Source organism: Lipotes vexillifer, unplaced genomic scaffold, assembly GCF_000442215.2.
Source record: "Lipotes vexillifer unplaced genomic scaffold, Lipotes_vexillifer_v1.1 scaffold1067, whole genome shotgun sequence".
Taxonomy (NCBI): domain Eukaryota; kingdom Metazoa; phylum Chordata; class Mammalia; order Artiodactyla; family Lipotidae; genus Lipotes; species Lipotes vexillifer.
The window spans coordinates 89,171-110,934 of NW_006775205.1; the positions used below are offsets into that span (position 1 = coordinate 89,171).

The window sequence follows — 21,764 nt, forward strand, 5'->3', positions numbered from 1 at the left end:
GTGTGTGTGTGTGTGTGTGTGTGTGTGTGTGTGTGTGTGTGTGTTAGTTACACAAATAATCAAAACCTCTGAGAGAACACTTCACTACAACCCCACTACTCTAAAGAGCATGCTGTTAACATTTCCAGCCTTTGTTTTCTAAATATGCATGTATTGGACTTCCCTGGTGGCACAGTGGTTGAGAGTCCGCCTGCCGATGCAGGGGACACGGGTTCGTGCCCCGGTCCGGGAAGATCCCACATGCCGCGGAGCGGCTGGGCCCGTGAGCCATGGCTGCTGAGCCTGCGCGTCCGCAGCGGGAGAGGCCACAACAGTGAGAGGCCCGCGTACCGCAAAAAATAAAAAATTTAAAAATTAAAAATAAAAAAAAACACGTGCATAATTTTGTGGGCCCTTGTCGAACATCTTAGAAACTTTCATCAGCCACCCAGGACAGCCAACCTCTCTATCCTTACAGTGGCCACATAATCTACTCCAGCCTCCGAAGTGGCTGACATGTGTGCCTCTTCGAATGCCTCACTATTACAACTAACACCACAAAAACACGTCTCTGCTCAAAATGCTTTTCCCATAGTTTGGTCTACTGCCTCAAAATAAATTCCCTAAAATGGAAATGACCTGCTATAGCCTGACAAACTGCTCTCTGAAATATCTATAACCACTGAAACTGCCGCCAGCCATATGTAATATGCCCGTGGCAACACGTGATCTTAGTTTTTCTTCAGAGGTCTCGATAATCTGGGCATTGTTTTCAAGAGCTAAAATTGGAAGTTTTATAACGGTCTTTGGTACAAGAGATTGTTTTCTGGTTGCCTTAATTAGGTCTCCTTATCTCTGGGGAAACCATCCATATCACCCCCGCAGATGTACGTTCACCACTGCATCCCATTCAGCCCCTAAAATGCTCCCTGGACCCTCAGAAGACACAGGATAGGAGCCAGGACTCTCTGCTTCCCTCCTTCCAGGTCTTTCACTAGGATCCTCCTGGGAGGCAAGGATTCTTGCTTGGTTGTTAAAGAGACCATGCTCTTGATTGGATAACGTCACCGTTTTTAAAGAGCAGGTGGTGTTTTGGCTGAAGCTGAACTAAATATACTCTTTCTCATTTCTACAAGCAAGTAAACAATTATAAAGAAGAAACGGCTTTCCTCTAGTTAGTCTGATTAGTCTATCCAGTTGTTTACCAGATGTCTCAAGAGAGAGAAGGAGAATTCTGCTAAGCGTAGCAAAGCATGCCATGATGAGTGGTAGGCTTCAACAGTACAGAAATCTCAGACTGCAGACCTCCCAGAATGCATCTGACAGCAACTTATAGTTACCAACCTTTTCCCCACTGCTGAGATAAATCCTACGGCTCCTAAGCCATAGATTTCCATGTGACTTTAACCCTTTAGAGAGATTCCTTAATCTGCAGAAGCGAGTATTACAGCCAAACTGAAGCTGCTCTTAGCCTCCACCCATTTACTCATGACTCTCCTATTTTTTATTTTTTTTTCTTTGAAGCTAGATATCACATTTTTTGGTTTCATCCCTAAAAGTGGAATAGAATTTTATGAAACTTGTACCTTTTCAGAGCAAATAGAATTTTACGAAACTTGTACCTTTTCAAATAATTAAATAGATGTAATACATAAATGTATGTAATAAATAGATGTAATATATAAATTCACCATCAAGACACTGACAAAACAGCCAAGTGTCAGGATTATTAAATTCTGAACACTAAATGAATTTTCTGTCTGTAGCTGTGTACATTTAAACAAAAAGGCTGGGCACATATACTCTTCCTTGCTGGCTTAATTTCTTAAGTTTAAGTATGTAAGCAAATAGGCTTTTCCATGTGTGGAGCTCTGTCCAATTTTGTCCAATTCTGGCAGACTCCCATGTCATTAGCTTTAAGGTTATTTTTAAAACTCACTTAAAAAAACACACACACACAAATGAACCTATCTACGAAACAGAGACTCACAGACATAGAGAACAGGCTTGTGGTTGCCAAGGGGGAGTTGGGGAGGGAGAGGGAGGGACTGGGAGGTTTGGGGTTAGTAGATGCAAATTACTACATTTAGAATGGATAAGCAACAAGGTCCTACTGTATACACAGGGAACTATATTCAATATCCTGTGATAAAGCATAATGGAAGAGAGTATAAAAAAAGAACGTATATATGTGTATAACTGAGTCACTTTGCTGTACAGCAGAAATGAACACAAATTGTAAATTAACTATACTTCAATAAAAAAAAGAAACTCATGTGCCTGTATTAATATTAATAAAGTGTACTATAGTGGAGGCTGAAGCTTTAAGGAAAAGGCCTTAGAATCACAGCTCATAAGCAGCATGATTATTATAGTGACCCAAAGTTTAACAAAGCAAGTTAATGCATGTCACTAGTGACATAAGCAAAGAAATGGCTGTGGTTTTGATTCTCTATTGCCCAAAGGACTTCTTCCAAATCTTTACACGCCCCTCGAGCCCCATCACACCCCTCGCCGCTGGTTCTCCACGAAGCTTATCAGAAAAGAGAATATCGAGTTGGAACTCACACAGATTCCCCTCTAGGGAGCATTTGAGGCTTTTACCCCTGGTTACTGGTTTACATTACTGGCTCCATGTCCAGTTGCACCCAGCTCATGCCCCCTTTGCTTTGTTATACCCTATAAAGGTTGTTTGTTTGTTTTTTTCCAAAAATATGAACTTGGATGTGAATGTAATTGAAATGGGCAGAACTGCTCCAGTCCACTGCAGGCTCACCACTTGCTGTTACTTCACACCTGATCGCATCACTAATGTAGGCTACTTGTCTAACTCCAAGGGTGCCAGGTAGGCAACCTCTGTTCTAAATCAAGTTTCAGAGTGAACAGTGTCTGTCTGCCAGGTCAATATTCAGCAAGTATGGTGAATGAATGGATGAATGGATGGATGGATGGATGGATGGATGGATGGATGGATGGATAGATATGCAGATATATAGATATGGGGAAAAACAATGAGAATTAAGAATGCAAACTGGAAATAATTTCCCTGATAGCTGCTTTAAAGAGCTATCAGCTTTTAAGCTTGTCAATCAAAGTGCAACCAATCTAGAGTTTCCTTTACTTTTCATGCTTAATGGAATTTCCCAGACCGATGAAAGTACAGTCACACAAGCCCACCTACGTCACTGGAACCCAGACTGCTAGCCAGAGGTCACCGGGTCCCTGTCACACTAGAGTTACCTCCCTGCATCCCCCCCCCCCCACATGGCAAGGAAGAGCCAACACTCACACCATGAGGAAGATGCCTCCAGTGTTTGAGACGCAGCCTCGTCTGGTTGGGGTGGCATTCTGATCGTAGCCATACGTGCCACACAACAAGCCCAGGCAATAAAAAATCACTATGAGGGTCAGTAAACAGCAGACAACCAAGGAACCCAGCCACCTGGTGGAGCAAACACAGTGTTAGCAAACCTAAGAGGTGACATCATCACAACACAAAAGCTGCTAGACCTGGGCTGGAGTGGCTGAAAAACCCTTGGCAATCAAATATCAGATTCCTCTGTTAATTCCTCAGTGGGTAAGAGTGCTGTGAAAAGACCCCTTTTCACCCCTAGTCCTCCAATCTAACCAAGACAGTGTTTATCTTGGTTTCAAAGAGCTCTCAGTGGTCATGGGATTGTCGTTTCTTTCCTTTGCTTTACCTCTACAGGGCCCAGAAGCAGGGTTGACTCAACCTCTCCAAGGCTACCGATAACCATGCCCCTTAAGGTTTGTAAGTTCTTTCAAGGTTCCTGAGGCTGTAAGTGCCTATTATAATGATGATGAGATGTAGACAGATCATGATTAGACAACAGATAAGGAAATTGGGGTCTCCTTCCTCTGGTCTTTTATCTAAAATGTTTTGTGGTTGCAGGAATATTTGAGGGGGTGGGGAGTGAATTGTGTTCTTTACTGAGCCAGACACTCTCTATGTGATGAGTGCATTGAATATTTTAGAATTCTAGGAGCATCCTAAATCAAACGCCTGCAGAATGCTAGTCTCGATTTTGTAATGGTCCTGTGAGATGTTTCAGGAGAATGGATCCTCAATTAGGTCTTACTGGCATTCCCGGAATGTACATCAAACTCTACCAGCAACCCAGGTGCATTCAAGGGTAGAAATGCTTCCCAACCTTTAAAACACTATAAAACAAAGAATTTACTTATGCGACAAAAGCTGTCACTACAGTTTTTCATTCAACTAAGAACAAACTCGTGTAAAATAGTTAGCTAGTGGGACGCAGCAGCATAGCACAGGGAGACCAGCTCAGTGCTTGCTTTGTAATGACCTAGAGGGGAGGGATAGGGAGGGTGGGAGTGAGGCTCAAGAAGGAAGGGATATGGGGATATACATATGCATAAGGTTGATTCACTTTGTTGTACAACAGAAATTAACACAGTATTGTGAAGCAATTATACTCCAATAAAGATCTATAAAAAAAAAAAAACTCGATAATTATAATAACCACCTGCACCCATTCTGTGACTTTTTGTTCCAGATACTGAGGACACAAAATTAAATAAGCCATGGAACCTGGCCTCAGAAATCCTTTACAGTTAATGCAAGCCTCATCTGCTTCATTAAATTTCTTTTTAAAATAAACTTATAGTCTCAGGGCAGGGGAAGGTGGAAGGAAGGGGGAGCTGGTATGTAGACAGATCATTGCACCACTCTTTTCATCTGTGAAAATCTGACCTCTGAGATTGTAAGTTCATTGGGAAAGGGTCTGTCTTATCTTTGTTCCGACACCTGCTGGGGTGGCCAAGCCACACAGTAGGAAATGGCATATTGATAATTAAGGGCATAGTCAGGTGGGAGTTGAAAAATCACTTCACCTCCCTGAGCCTCTAAGAAACAGGATTATAAACAGAACACAACCCAGGACATTTTTCTGAGTATTAAATGAGATGCCACGTGGACAGTACATGACAGGCACATTGTGACTCTTCCCTAAATGCTAGCAATTATTGTTATTATTTTATTATTTATCTTGTGTTCTTGCATAATAAATAACCTGAACAGGAATGGGAATGTCCAGAATCTCCGTGGGTTTGAGCAGTAGGAATAGTTCCAGTGGGCGGTCGTGGGGCTGAGCCTTTCAGAGGGGAGAGTACGTCTTACATCTCACATGAGCCTGGAAATGCCCCGAGTCTCTAAGTCCTGCCTTCCCCAGCGCTCTTGTCTGAGATCTATGTCCACCATCACCTGCCAAGGCCAAACCCTACCACTAGCATTTTTCTAAAGGGCAAAGAGCTGGGAACGACAGCAGCTTCACACAGTTCACTGGTTTCAAGGATGCGCTTTCTGTAAGAACCAACCTCTACATATTTCTTTTATAAACCAACAAAAAGAAAAATATTATCCCAATGCCCTTTTTAATTCCTTTTAAGTTTTAAAATCCTTTTACATGCCTTAGATAATTATAACCAAGATTTCGGAAGCCACGGATGACATCAAAATTGCAAATAATTGACTATTTGGCTCAAGAACTTTCAGTCCTCAATTTAAAAAAGAACATATGGAATGCTTCATGAATTTGCATGCCATCCTTTCTCAGCAGCCATGCTAGGCTTCTTGGTATAGTTACAATTTTAGTATACATGCTGCTGAAGTGAACACTTTAGTTTTTTTAATGAACATAAACTAGAGTGAATACATATCACATTATGGCCTCTTTGTACAATTTGCTCTCGTAAGATTATCCTGGTTATATCGTCAAATTGTTATCCCGTTCCATAGCAAGTTTCACTCTTCAGTGTATCAGCTCAAAGGAGGCACTCACCTGTATGAATCATATTCTTCCAAAGTGGGTAAATGGCGGTGGATGTAATTTTCAGTGTCATTAAGGTAACGAATGAAATTTGACAGCGTAACCTGAATAGGAATATTTTTGCTTATATTTTTGATATCAGAACCAATGGAATCCAACGTCATTTTGACATCTGAAAACAAAGATGCCTCAGTTATGCACTTTCAAACCTAGAGGAGACGAGAAACTTTGTCTAGGAACTCAAGTGAAAAGCTTGAACTGCTTTTAGTTTTTCCCATGTTATTTATGTATGTGTTTAAAATATGAAAAGGTTCTACAGCAAGCATGAATGTAGCTAAGCCCATCAAAAAGCAATTACTTAACAAAAGAGCAAGCTATGAGAGCTAACTTAAATGACATGGTGCTGAAATCAAGCCAGAGTTTTCTTCTACTTATTTCACTAAAAAAAGAAAAAAATGGATCGGGTGATTAAAATGTACTGTGTGCCAGTACAATGAACCAGGCACTTTTATAAATGTTAACCCATTTCTTATTCCCATTTCACTAACAGTGATGCTGAGGCTCAGAGGGGTTAGATCACTTGCCCATATGTCTCTTTTTCAGAAAGCACTAGAAATGGGATGAAAACTCGGGTTTATCTAACTGTAAAGCTTCTGTTAAATGATTTTGCAAAAATAATTTAATAATATAACAATTCCTCCATCTACGAAATGGTACTCAGGAACACAGTAATGCTCCACAACCAATTTTTTGAACAAGTGATCCCAGGTGACACTTTTGTTAAAATTTTATTTGACTCATACAAATTGAGACTTGTTAAAGCACACCTGTGTCTCTTACATGCAAAAAGCAGTAATATTCCCAGCGGCCAAATAGTTTCTATTAATATCTACCCTAATCTGTCAGAGAGGAGGTAAGTTCCAGTTTTCTGGACAGTGTCTGGCCATCATGGCAGGTCCTGGGATCAAAGCCACCAGGGGTGGGAGCTGCCACGTGGTCCAACACTCACACCTGATCTGAAGGTGGCCTTATCCACTGTGATTCATGACAGGGGCATACCAAAAACACACTAATCGGTTCAAGGTCCACTGATCCTGAAAGGCGGATAAATGTCTCTGCAGCTGCAGAAACAAGATTGGCAGGGCTCACAGTTCAATCCCAGGGCTCCCCTCGAACTTCGGGGAGGTGGTAGCCTCATCCAAAAGGAAATTCCATAACAATGGTGGGAACTTTTTTTCAAAGCCTGTGGTTCACGTGGAGAGCTCAGCGGCTCGATGTCTCCTCCAAATGGCTCGGGTGCCACAAGACCCCAGGACCCTCCACAAGGTAACTCTACAGGTCTCTTTTTTAACCTTGGGAATTCTGGGGGTTTGAGAGATGTGGTATGTAGACGTCCCCTCTCCTACACACAGTTTCCTCAACTCAGAATCGAGCCCCTCCTGGTTCTCAGGCTGTGCTGCCCTCCTACACTCCACAGCCTTGGTGGGTCTGTAGGGGGCTGGTGCCTTGTTCAGGCCTCCGTTTGGCTGTCGCTTCCTCCAGGAAGCCTTCTGCTACCCTCTCCCCACCTCGGATCCCTTGCACACACCTCACCAGGTTCTCAGAGGGTGATAAAGGGCATCTGTATCCATGCCCAGCTGAAGGGTAGGCAGGGGTCGTGCCTTCTTTATCTACCATCCCCAGAGCCCAGCAGTGCCTGGCACACAGCAGGCACTCAAAATATGTGTGCAGGGTAGGACCTAATGCCCAAAACATGGGAGCTAAGGGTTATTGGTTTTGGAAAGACATAAAAACCAGCGCTTGGTCTTCAGTCTGATGGAGTGGCACTTGCTGAGATTCAGGAAAACTCTGGCTCGTGTTTATGTGATGACAGTGTGTACACCCGGCCTCGCTCACGCGAACCGCAAGCCTCACTTGGCCAGACTTACAAGGGAGGGCTGCACGTATTGGCAGAAGAGGTCCAGAAAGGGGAAACAAAAAAAGTAAACACAGAGATTAGTAAGCAGGTGGCTATCAGATGTACAGCGTGGGTTAGCCCTCAGATGCTAGCACAGGAAAGCGTGAACTCTGTTTTGAATATCTTAATATTTTAAATCACAAGGGAACCCACAAAACATCCAAAGCACTATGTAGTAGGATAAAATCCTTTTTACCCAAAGTCTTAATGGGTTGAAAGAACAATATTAGGGAAAAAAAAAATCAAATACCTCTAACACAACATTTTAAAACCACTTAGTCAACAGATAAAAAGAAGCCCTGAGATGATTTAAAAAAGAGAGACAGAGAGAAGATAGTCTCACATAGCTTCAGATGTCTTCCCTTAGCAAACAACCCAGGTTTCTTCCCATTCCTGCATAAAGAACTGTTTATACTGCATTCTTCCTCTGTACATTCACCCCAGATACCACAACCTGAATTCAACGTGATTCGGCCATTTGAGACCAGTGGAACTCTCTCAACTGACAGACCTCAGTTCTGTCTCTCCAAAATTGTAAGCAAACTTAAGACCCTAAAGTAGCATTACATCAGCCTCCGAGGCATATGAACATTTTCCTAAAGAGACAAAGTAAGTCCCTAGACAGAGTTTTCTTTTTAAAAAATCAATTTTAAGTTCGTTTAGAAAATAAATTCACAGTGAAAACAATCAAAATGTGACCTTCCAAGTCATAAACTATGGCTGTTGTCAGCTCTGACAGCTCCTGATGAAGGCTGCCGTCACAGTGTGGCCCTCGGCCCTGAAGCTTCCAGCCACAGGAGGATGGTAGTCGGCGTTTGATAGGATTATTATTTTTTTAACTGGACATCAGTTGGTGAAGGTAGCACAATTGAAATATTCATGTAGTTTTTAAGGTTTTAGTGAGAGAATGTTGTTTTTAAGAGGGAAAAAGAACAGTTCTTGACAATACATTTCTTTGTGCTAATCAGCCAATTCTTAACAAGAAGAGATACACAATTACTTCCATTTGGGAATCTCACCTGATACGACGTTCACTGTTTCATTTTGCACTATCCCAGGTATGGCACTGAAAGATCTATAGCTCTAAAAAATAATTCAGAATCAATGGATATACAGTGTAAGTAGAAGAGCAGCTCACTAGTATTCATGGTAAGCTTAGAATGGAGCAGAGAAGCAACACTAAAATGTAACCTTCATCTTAAGGCCGAAAGGATCATGATACAGTCATTAAAAGTCTAGAAAAAAACTCCCTTTTAGTGAGGGCTTGCCTTAAATTGTATCTGTTGAAGATCATATTAAGAGTTTTTAATTTTTAACTTTTAACTCATGTTAAAAGCTTCCATGTATTTATACCAGTGTTTCTCAACTGGGGGCAATTTTGCCCCCCAGGAGATGTCTGGCAATGTCTGGAGACGTTTTGGTTATCACAGTTGGCGGGTGCTCTTGGCACCGTGTGGGCACGAGCCGGGGTGCTACTAAATATCCAGCAGTGCACAGGCCCTACCACAAGGAATTATCCAGCCCAAATTGTGCCGAGGTTAAGAAGCCCTGATCTGTACAATGTACCATGTGCGGCTATAAAGTGAATTTCTAAAAATAGAATCTTACTCTCCAGCCCAATTACACAATAAAATTGGAGATCTAGTCTCATAGAAAATAGTAATGCCCTAAAGCACAACTTAGAAAGAATACAAATTGTAGTGAGGCTAAAACGAAAACCCAAACAGCCATGCCAAGCTATATCACTTTGGAGCTAAATCCATGACAGGAAAATGTCATTATTTCCAAGCTACTCAACTAATCAGCACAGCCTTTCCTCTGGAAGGGGCTTAATTTGTGTTTCTCACTGTCTGCCGACATATTTAGACATCGGCTAGGGAACACTGAAGTGATTACAACCTCTTATGAACCAAATGTCTATCTCCCCAAAATGCATATGTTGAAATCCTAATCCCCAGTGTGATGTTATGGGGCCTTTGGAAGGTTGTTAAGTCATGAGCGTGGAGCCCCCATGAACGGGATTAGTACCCTCTTAAATGGGACCCCAGAGAGCTCTCTTCACCATGCGAGGATACAATGAGAAAATGGCTGTCTGCAACCTGGAAAGTGTCCTCATCAAAACCCAGCCCTGCTGGCAAACTGACCTTGGACTTTGAGCCACCAAAAGTGTGAGAGATAAATTTCTGTTGTTTATATACCACTTACTCTATGATATTCCTTTATAGCAGTCCAATCTAAGTTACAAAGTTTGTAAGATTTATGGTGCCAACAAGTTTCCACTTTTGCCTAGCAACAGCAATGCCATAAAAAGAACATTTATGACTTCTGTTTCCTCAAAGGCAACTAAAACACCCAGCACCCTGGTGCTTGTGTTGGTTTGGTACAACTGACCCCTCTACATTTATCTGTGTTTGGACTTGGGGAGGTCACCCATCATAAGAGGTTTAATGACTGGAAGAGGGTTTACAGATCTCCTGATTCAATTCCCTCATTTGACAAATGAGGTGACATCAGACTGCAAAGACCAGGAGTTTTCAGTGACTTGTTTAAGGGGACACTTCCTTTGTTAGTATATGTAGATGAGTGTTTAATAGATACCTGATGACTTTTTTATACCCATGCTAAAAGACAGAGTCAAGAATAAAGCTATTCTCTTCCTTTTAGGCTACTGGGGAAATCACAGTGTTCTAGACCAATGTGATCCCTGCCTGTTTTAGGATTTACAGTCTTGTGGCACAATCAAGACATGAAAGCAATAATCAAAGTTGTGAGGAACTTAACAAAGAATATTTGCAATGCTGTAAGAATGTATTAAAAAAGGTTTTGATCTGGTCAAGATGCCCAGGGAAGGCCTCGTTAAGAAAGTGATATATAAAGCTTAAAGTAACTAGTCCCTAGTAGCCCAAGAAGCTGGGCAAAGGAGAGGGAGAAAGAAGAGAGTGCCAGGCAGAGCACACAGCCTGTACACATGAGCAGAAGTGGGAAGAAACAAAATCAACATGGCTGACTCACCGGGCAGAGTGGGAGAGCATCTTGTGTCAGAATCAGCATGGGGTCCAACACTATACCCATCTAATTCTGAGCCCCAGTAAGCTGAGATCATGCTTATCTTTTTATCTCTTATGGTCCTAGCAAGGTGCTTTGCATACAATAGATGCATAATGAAAAATTCTTGAATGGGAATGAACAAAATTACCTGGAGGATAACATCTATCACCCTTCTTGGCAACTCCTGTCCAGAATTTCACTGCTTTTTTGCTGTTACCTATTTCCTTATGTACTATTCTATTCTTTAAAATAATCTACTGTATTTTTTTCCCAAAAAACATACCTTTTGGACTAGGCTGGACAAATTTGTTTGAAGAATATCATTAAGGTTACCAATTTGTTCATCCAAAGATGGGAGCTGAAATTTTATAAAACAAGATATAAAGCAAGGTGATTACCCCCCCCCCAAATTATTTGTCATAAAAAAGGGAATCGTCTTAAATCCAAGTCCTGAAGACTCTATATTACAGGGTGTGATCCAAGTTTCCTTTGAACAATAGTGTATTGTTGGAGGAAGACACATTAGCTCGGAATGGACTCTACAAGCGCTAATTTTAGATGTTTGAAGGTCTCTTATTGCAGTCAGCTAAAAAGGGCAAGAAATTTAACACAGATTGAATATGTGTGAGCTCACAATTTCAGGTACTGAATATTGCTGAATACAGTTGTAAACAACCTTTTAAAAAACATGTTTAAAAGTAATAGTGGTTATATTGGTAAGTGGTCTGGAATAAATTTTTCATTTATAGTGTTATACATGGATTTAACGTGTTCTATCTCTTACCAATTCTGGGACAAATATCATGGGCCTCCTGACACAACGTATCAAGAAGGACACAACATCACTTTTGTGAAATCCCTGATAAATAGGCATAACTCACATCGAATCATGAGGGAACATCAGACAAACCTAAATCGAAGGTCATTCTATAAAATAAATGGCCTACAGTCTTAAAAAATGTCAATGTAGCCAAAGAAAAAAGACTGAGAAACTGTTCCAGATTAAAGGAACTAAAGACACATTACAACTGAAGACAATGTGTACTCTAGACTGGACCTTAAACTGGAGAAAAGAAAAAAAAATTTTTTTTAAAGAGCATGTTTTAGAAAAATCGGCAAAATTTGACTATAAACTGTGGATTAGACATTGGTATTGGGTCAATGTCATATGTCCTAATTTTGGCAATCATAATGGTTATGTAAAGTTAGGAAATGCACTGAAATATTTAAGGGTAAAAGGGCATAATGTCTGCAACTTACCTCCAAATGATTGAGAAAAGGACAAAATGCATAGTATTGTATGCATACATATGATAATACAAATAGATGATAGATACATAGATAAATGTATAAAATAATACCATTAAGCAAATGGAGCAAAGTGTTGACAACTGGTGAATCTGGGTAAAAGATGTAAACAGGGCTTTCTTGTACACTAATCTTGCAGATTTTCTGCATGTTTTAAAATCCCATCAAAATTAAAAGTTACCTCAGACACAAGAGGGAGGAGATACGGGGATATATGTTTATGTATAGCTGATTCACTTTGTGAAAGTAACATACCATTGTAAAGCAATTATACTCCAATAAAGTTGTTAAAAAAAAAAAGTTACCCCCAAAAGAACTCGATTTCAAACAATTTAAATGCAAGTATAGGTCCTACACTCTGAAAAACTGTTCAATGACAACAAAAGTGATTGTAGTAGATTCAACACAGATGTTGAATGTGAAGTGTTTGAATAAAATTGATTCATGAAATGTGAAAGTCAGAAAAATCTAGCTATATTAAAATATTGTTTTATATAAAGTGCGATGTGTACATATCACTATATTGATTCATTAAAAATCATGAGTAGACATGATTATTTTATCTACATCCCAGAACTTTATATATTCAAGTTGCTCCAAATTCTTTTTTTTTTCTAATATTCTCTTTGGGAATGTGAGAAATTACCTTATATTTAGGCACCTGTGGTTACTATACTAGGCCTATCATTTAAAAATATATTTTAGGGCTTCCTTGGTGGCGCAGTGGTTGAGAGTCCGCCTGCCGATGCAGGGGACGTGGGTTCGTACCCCGGTCCGGGAGGATCCCACATGCCTCGGAGCGGCTGGGCCCGTGAGCCATGGGCGCTGAGCCTGCGGAGTCCGCCTGCCGATGCAGGGGACGTGGGTTCGTACCCCGGTCCGGGAGGATCCCACATGCCTCGGAGCGGCTGGGCCCGTGAGCCATGGCCGCTGAGCCTGCGCGTCCGGAGCCTGTGTTCCGCGACGGGAGAGGCACAACAGTGAGAGGCCCGCGTACCGCAAAAAAAAACAAACAAAAAAATATATATATATATTTTAAGTTTTAAAGGTCTACAAAAATGTCTTCTGCTTCCTTTTTCCTTTTTAAAGCTGAATTCATCACAGATACAGAGAACAAACTAGTGGTTCCCAGTGGGGAGGGGGGAGGGGCACTATCAGGGTTGGGGATTAAGAGGTACAACTATTATGGATAAAATGAGCTACAAGGATACATTGTACAACACAGGGAATATAGCCAATATCTTGTAAAATGCACATTGAAACCGTTAAAATAAAATAAAAATTAAAAAAAGAAGAATCTGAACAAAAAAAAGCTAAATTCATTCTGATATATTTCAGCAAATCGATGGCAGAGAACTCTCAAGGAGTATTTCCCATTATTCCTTCTCTCCTCCTGCAGCCATTCCAGCATGACGGCTAAATAACCAGGAAGGCTGACAGAGACCCCCCCAGCCACTGGACACCTGATGGGTGAGCCCATGCTTAGCCCTCCCCAGCTGTCCCAATGACACTGCCCTGAAGCCAGGGTACTTCCTCACCTGATCAAAATCGATGCTGTCATCCAGAAGGCTTAGAGAGTTCATAATGTTGCTGCAAGTGGTCATTACCGGATGCACAGAGCACATGGGGTCAGTGAGTGCTTGCTCCAGGTTCCTTTTAACGTTACTCAGGCTGTTGCTAAGATTTGCAGATAACTGTCTCATGTCCGTTAAGATACTGTTCACTTCGACCAGGCTTTCTCTAGTCTCTTGGATTTCTGTAGGAACACAGCCTGCTTCAGAACAGAGGCACCCAACTGGGCTGGCAAATGGAAAAATCCCTTCTCATCTACAAAAGTACCCTAAAGGAACTTGCGATAAACTTGTAAATGACAACACTGGAAGGCAACCAGAGGAGCCTGCTGTGAGGGGCAGTCTGAAAGGGGAATACAGGGACATTGATGGCCTCCTCTGCCTCTGCCAGCTACTCCAACCAACTCAGCTTTCCTACCTGGGGGCTCTTTCAAATACGCAGGGGTGAATACCAACCTAGGAATGTGACTGGGACTCGTGAGCACAGCATTAACTGGCTAGCACTGGAGTAGAAGCCACAGGAAAAGGTGTCACCGCCCTAGCCTTGCCTAGCTTTGAAGAGGTCAGCCCAGACAAGCCAGCATCTTCAATCCCAAGCAGTTTTACTTCACATAAAAACTGATCACACCCAGAAGGATTTTGGTGATGGATATTCAAAGAGCTGGAAGTAGACACAGCGATGGTTAAGATCACAGATTTGGATTCAGGCGAGTCTAGGTACAGATCCCAACTTCGCTACTTGCTGTGTAACCGGAAGTCGATTCCTGAACATTCTTTGGCAATGTCTTCATCTGAAAAATGGTGAAACCACCACCATGTTCATCACAAAATGTGGGGATTACAATGGTCAAATTGAAATTCCTCAATAGCAGTGAGTCCACCTGTTTTATTTTGGAAGTCCCGCAGCCTAGGATGCATCCTTATACTAGGTGATCCCTAAAAATTGTTTGCTATCTTGATTTCTCTGGGGTACAGAAATCCATATTCATGACTTGTAAGGTAGAAAAATACAACTCTTTTCTACAGCGACTTAAAATCACAGCAGTAAAAGATGTGAAACTTAAATTAGAGGGCACTGATTTTCTTCTAAGCAAATTAGTCTTCCAGGCTCACAGAACAGATGTCAGGGCATCAGGCCACAATTGCATGTTGCTAGGAAAGTGTAAATGCCCTTAAAAACGGGTTTTCCCAATTTTCCCTGGCAACCACATAAAACTTGGTTCTAAAATCACACACACACACACACACACACACACACACACACACACACACACTTTAATGCTTTCCTGTCATGGTCTCTTGGCTAAGGCACAGCCTAGAATCACAGATTCCCCTAGTAACCAGGAGATGAGCCAACCAGCCTCCTAATTTACAGATGAGTAAACTGAGGTCCTGAGAGGTGAAAGAGTTTGCCAAAGGTGCTATAGCAAGGCAGCAGAAGAACTACTATCTGAACAGTATTTGAGATAATAATAATTATAATAATAATAACAAAGATTTTATCCAAGAGTCACTCTGGACCTCAGTTTCTCATCTTTTCCACCTACCTCCCAGGATTATCAGCGAGCATGGAGCTAGTACCCAGCTCATATTAGAGGCTCAATAAATATCTGCCACAGGGAAACAAGAATCAAAGAACACAGCTGCAACTAGAAACACACAACAGAATGCAAAAGAGCACTGCAAAATATAACTCACATCACACACCTCACATTTTAATGTTCTGTGGTTTACCTCTCATTGCCTTTTCCACTTTGACTTCAAGATGAGTTATTTTAAGGCAAGAAACAAACAAACAAACAATAGCAACAACAAAGAATGATGGATGATAAAACGAGTTGATGGCCCAGAAAACATGTGTCCATTTAGGCACCGTGTACAGACATTCTAGGTTATGGGTGCTACGCTGTCATGTCCCAAGAAGGACTCAGAAGTAATAATTTTTTTTTATTTTTCAAAGGCTTCAAAGCATTTTTTAAAATGTCTACTGGGTTATGACTCTGGGGGTCATTCCAAGCCTACCAAGATCACATATATTATGTATCTGGAGTCAGTGGAAAGATATTTTAGATTCTCAATTTTAGCTAATTAACATTTTACTAGTTCATAGAACATTTCCTTTATAGTTCCTTCTAGCCTGCAGCTCAAATATGATTTGCACAAATCCATTTGCATATTTCTGCTTTCTCCAAAGGCCACCAGACACACAAGGTTGCAAAGGATTTCTAGCAAAAAACTTGCCAAAGCAGTGTATTGAGTACATTTTAAGAAGCTCTGGCAACATCAGAGGCTAAAGTTTAACTTATTCAGGCTGGCTTTAAAATATATATATATATATATATATATATAAAACACTTCAATAATACAGGAAGCACTGAAAAGAAAAAAAAATCTCTTTTAATCGACTTTAATCCAGCTAGAATTGTAATGCAAACATTAAAAACTGGGCAAACCATGAGACAAAAAATAAAGGTACATGCCAACCACGTTGCACCATTTTGCACAGCATTTGTCTTCACATAATTTGGGAGGTGGAAGGGATCCTGGCCAACCACTACTCCAATGCACTGACTTGAGAGGGATCTGGGGTGCAGAGATGCCTGGCATCATCCTGTGGTCACACCAGCTCTTGAACTCCAGATTCCCAACTGTTCTTTCAAAGTTACACTGTGCTGTGTTTGCTGTGGATGGCCCAGAAGCACCCTACACCTTAACACTCCCAAATGTACCCAAATACCATCTGGAATGGTCCAGGCAGCACAGGCCCTATAATCAGGCCAGGGTCTGGATCCCAACTCCGCCACTTCCCAGCTACCTCATCTGGGACAAGTTACATGAACTCTGAGCCTCACTATCTTGAGTTGGCAAAATGGAGGTAACCATAGTCACCCCACAGAGCTGTTGTGAGCACCGACTGACATGATGCAGGAAAAGTACCTGCTATATAGCATTGCCACAGGGCAGGACCTCAACACTCAATAGCTTTCTAAATTTTACTTCATGGCTGATCAATTCTACAAACACTTGCTTTGTTGGACTTGGCTGGCTGGCATCTCAGAAGCCATGTCACCCCTCCCCTATGGTGCAGCAGAGTTTGGGTAACATGGGTCCCACCCTCAGCTTAAGGAGTGGGCCTTGACTGCCCCCAGGCAACCCATTTCCCCTATGTAGCACTGCAAGGGAAGTTTGCATTAGAATGATGCAGACACTGTAGAGAACAGCTAGATGGAAGGAATCTCACCACTAGCTCAAGCCTCATCTGAAGCTAGTTTCAGTTGCATGAGACAACAGTCCACTTAGTTGAAAACCACATAGAGATTTGTCTGTGTGAATCAGGTAAATGACACATGATTACTCGAAAGATGTTTATAAGAGAGTAAGAGAGATGACAGGAGAGATTTGATTGTAAAAGATCAGAGGGTCAGCCCAAATGATGATTAATCCATCAGGGAAGCGTAAACACTTGAAGTTATAATGAGGGGACCCAGAGGATCATTAGCAAGAGGGATGCCGAGGGCAGTGGAGAGGTGAGGTTTTGCGTGGCTATTAGACATGAGTGATTAAGTCTCAAGGTGAAGCAATGAGGAGCCACCAAGGTGTCCACCTCTCCTCATAGTTTTGTTCCGGCCAATTAAGTGATATTTCCTGCTAAGACGCAGGGCTGGGCGAAGTGGGGGCGGGGGGGGGTGAGGGGGAGAGAAGGTGGGCAGCTATGGAAGGAAACTTCTCTAGGGAAAAAGTCTGGGCTTCATCTTCATTCCTGTGGCAGAAATGCTCAAACAGCAAGTGACAGAGTAATCACTGAAGACTGTTCATTCAACTCTAGGACAACCTGGAGCTCCTTGTTTCTGATATGATCAGTTACCTGGACAAACCTGAACTATTTGAGGTGAAATCGGCGGTTCTTAAACTGGGGTCTGTGCACAGACTCAAAGGGATTTGTGAACTTGGAAGAAAAAAAACCAAACCAAACCCACATCTTCATTTCCACTAGCATCCAGTTACACTTTAGCCTTTGATTCTCTTATGAAAGTAGACAGTGAATCTGTCAGTGCCTCTGTCACTGAAGAAATCAGAAATACTTTCATTTAGTATTCAGTGTTTGCTGATATCTGGCAGTATTGTGTCTGCTCATCACTACTTTGAAATTATGGTAGTTATCAGACCCTCCACTATATACTACTAGTTACCGGGCTTAATAAACAAGCACATGGTGCTCCATTCACTTTTTTAGTATTTTGATATTTCAACCTGACACCCTACTTATGTAGGGTGCCATTTTATGACTAATGCCATTTAATCTTCAATAAAGGACGATAACACACGGTTTGGGGGCCATCTGTCGGCCACGATGACAAAGAGTTCATTTCGTGTTGTAAGTGGGGTTATTGGAGGAAAGAAATGTAACACTCAGTTGTAAGAAAATGTACTAATTAACAGGAATAAGCGGTTACACTCCTTGGACACTGAGCTCTTTATCTAAAACAATGCCCCTTATTAGTCCATTGTGTTACCATTTTTGTGCATTTTTTCTTTCACTCATTATTTTTTGTTTCCATAGTGGGTCATCTTTCAGTTTTTAAAGATTACCGTATTTCCCTGATTCACTGGCTCCTTTTGCTTTCTTTTTTACATTTTAACTTTAGTGAAATGAGCATGCAATCAATTTTGCATTTAATGTGGTACTTTCCTCTTTTCCCCAAAAAAGACATTAATTAATCCAAAGCTCTATACAATATATGCTGCCTTAAAATCAAGGAGTATTATATTCTGATGAGTCACAAATAGCAGAGTATATTGACTAGGAAATCAGAAGCTTTTAGTTCTCCTTCTCCATGTGTTGAAGGCTGGATAGGAAATTGATGGTTTAGGAAAATAGCTGACACTGCAGATTGTGCACCGTATTAGTTATCTATTGCTGCAGGAGATACTATTCCAAAAGTCAGCAGCTTAAAACTACAAAGGTTTATTATCTCACACAGTATGTGAGGGTCAGAAATCTGGGATTGGTTTAGCTGAGTGGTTGAGCTCAGGATCTCTCCTGAGGTTGCAGTCAAGCTGGCAGCAGGGGCTGCGTTCGTCTGAGGACTGACTGGGGCTGGACCATCAGCTTCCTCGGTCAATAACACGGGTGGCAGGAGGCCTCATTTCCTCACCATGAGGGGAAGAAAGGAAGGAAGTACCCCTCCCCAACCCATCTCCTTCCGTCAGAAATATGGCTAATGGATAGAAACAAAATTAACCACTGGCTGAAGATTTATTTCAATTGAGTTTAAGTGTATTTCTTGTGAACTTCGGACAACTGTTGTACACTAACAATATCCCAGTAAGGACCAAAGCAAGAAAACTTATGTTTTTGTTTGTTTTCTTTTTTCTTCCATCTACTTTCCTTTATTCAGGTACCACTGAACCTCTGCTGTGACTGACTCTGATTCAACCATAGGGGTAAGACTCATTCTAGAGACAAGCCTTGCTGTTTTAAACTTCAGTCTTTGTCAAAGCTAAGTACACGTTCTAGGAACACTTTTCTAATATCTACGTTAGATAAAGAACGTTCTGTGGCATTTCAGGCAGAGGAAGCCTGTGTAGTACAGGGTCTGGGGAAGAATGACACCTTTGGGGACCTTACATCAGAATGAACACTGAGATTCACGGCTAGAATGGAAAGTGGGGTGCTGGTGGAAGAGGCTGGAAAGATAGGCAGAGGCCAGGTGTGGAAGGAAGGAAGGAAAGAAAGGGAGGGAGGGAGGAGGGAAGGGAAAAAGGAAGGAGGGAAGGGAGGTGGGAAGGACGGAAGAGAGAAAGGGAGGGAGGAAGGAAGGAAGGAAGGACGGGCTGTGGCTCTGCCCTAGCTGACCCTCAGGGAAAACGAGAAAAGGGCGAGGGAGCCTCGGAGGCTGAGCCTTCCGGGTGGAGGCTGCCTTGGTCCTGCTGCCACAGTGCTTACCTTCTGCCATGGCCTTGATGTCATCCAGCACAGGGGCCACTCTAGGTTTGAGCTGTTCGAAAATTCCGCCTCCCAGCAACAACTTAATATCTACATTCCAAGAAGCATAAGGGACAGTGAGGGTGGGGTCTCTCTCTTTATTCTCCTCTTACCTCTCAGTCTCTTCCCGATGCCCATTTCGTTGCCTGGTTTAGTCTCTGCCGACGTGAAATCCCACTTTTCACTCCACACCCTGTTTGGCCATGGACTCTCGTATGGAGATTTCTTGGCACACTTCCAAGCCCTCACACCAGCTGCGCCCCCGTGAAAACTTAACCACCGCAGACTCGGTGTTTCTTTGTACTAGGAATAGGTTCACCTTATCACCTTGATTCACGGCTGCAGGTGTCCCTAACCTCTCCAGCTGGACCAGGGTTTCTGAACCCGGGCTCTATCGACGTCGGGGGCCGGATCCGTCTTTCCTGTGGGACCTGCCCTGTGCTTTGCAGGGTTTTTAGCCACATCCCTGGCCTCTGCCAATGGATGGGACCCAACCGGGACACTGAAAATGCCTCCAGATGTTGCCAGATGTCGTCTTGAGGGGAAAACAGCCCATGGTTGCTAACCACTGAGAACGTGGGGACCAGCCCCGCCCACCCCTCTAATTCCTGAAGCCACTGGCTTCTCCGGGGGGCCCATATCTGTCTTTAACAGCAGATCGGACAGAGACCCAATTCTTCTCTCGAGTGGGGAGTGAAGAACGGGTGCATGTGACTGCAGGAAAGCAGAAGCATTTTTATAAATGCTAGGCTTTAATGGCTGAGTAACAAACTACACGTTGTCAATAATGCTACGGAATTACTGTTCTGTTTTCCCCCTTTGTTCACGCAGAAATTGCAGAAACAGCATACTACATTTCTTAGGTCATGTTTTATGGGAGATGGCCATAGCATCTTCTAGCCAAAACAAACACATTTGAGGCAACGTTAAATTTTACTCACTGTCCAGATCTGAGAATGCCCTTGCCTTCGTGGTGGTATACTGGTCCAGTACATAGTCAATTTGCTTAAAAAAAAAAAAAAAAGAAGAAAGATTACATGACACCTCTTCTTCTGGAGGTTTCCCAAGCCACAATAAAAAAGAGATTTAACATATGAAAATTATCCTGAATCAGAGTGTTTTTTTTAAAAGAAAGCAGGTTCTTAGAGATATTTCTATTTTTTGGATGCTCAGACTTCTTATTGGCTTAAGAAATATGATTTCTTATTTCTCATGATTCTGTGGATTGGCTATGCTGATCTCCTGGTTGGCGCTGGCTTGGCTGGGGACAAATGGATTCCTCTTTCTATGTGGTCTATCTTCCCAAGTGGCCAGCCTGGGTGTTTTCACGTAGTGGTCCCTCTAGCAAGAGGACAAGCGTAGACACTGCAAGGCCTTTGGAAGCCTAAGGTCAAAACTAGCACAAGGTCACGTCTACTTCATTCGTTTGGTCAAAGCAGGTCACAGACACACCCAAGATTTGAGGGGATGGAAAACAGATCCACCTCTTTAAAGGAGGAACTGCAGAGAATTTGAGGTCTTGTGAAATCTACCACCCTAGAATCATTTTACTTAGCAGCTATTACTGACCTCTGCTGGGGCCACTCACCCTTCTGCCTACCGTGTCTTTGTGGGTCTGCTTCCCCACACCCTCTGCAACCCTGGATGTTACCACTTTTAAATAAAATAACTATTGCCCATCTTCTTAGTGAAAGTGTGCATTATTATTTAATTGTTCATTTCTCCAATTACTAGAGTAAGGTTAACTTGCAAATGAAACAATGGACAAAGGATTAATCTCCAAAGTATACAAACAGCTCATGGAGCTCAATATCAAAAAACAAACAACCCTATTAAAAAATGGGCAGAAGACCTAAGTAGACATTTCACCAAAGAAGACATCCAGATGGTCAAGAGACACATGAAAAGATGCTCATCACCACTAATCATTAGAGAAATGCAAATCAGAACCACAATGAGGTATCACCTCACACCAGTCACAATGGTCATCATCAAAAAGTCTACAAACAATAAATGCTGGAGAGGGTGTGCAGAAAAGGAAACCCTCCTGTGCTGTTGGTGGGAATGTAAATTGATACAGTCACTATGGAGAGCAGTATGGAGGT

General features: G+C 42.1%; 1 protein-coding gene across 1 annotated transcript in view; it reads right to left on the reverse strand.

Moving 5' to 3' along the window:
- The window catches only part of PROM1 (prominin 1), a 94,635-nt gene that overhangs the window by 22,903 nt on the left and 49,968 nt on the right, over positions 1–21,764 (reverse strand). The window contains exons 6-12 of the mRNA XM_007449828.1: positions 20,601–20,664; positions 19,621–19,710; positions 13,641–13,858; positions 11,078–11,152; positions 8,766–8,829; positions 5,802–5,961; positions 3,269–3,421 (exon numbers count right to left, since the gene is read on the reverse strand). Coding sequence (XP_007449890.1) covers positions 3,269–3,421; positions 5,802–5,961; positions 8,766–8,829; positions 11,078–11,152; positions 13,641–13,858; positions 19,621–19,710; positions 20,601–20,664 — 824 coding nt within the window. The remainder of the gene's footprint in view (positions 1–3,268; positions 3,422–5,801; positions 5,962–8,765; positions 8,830–11,077; positions 11,153–13,640; positions 13,859–19,620; positions 19,711–20,600; positions 20,665–21,764) is intronic.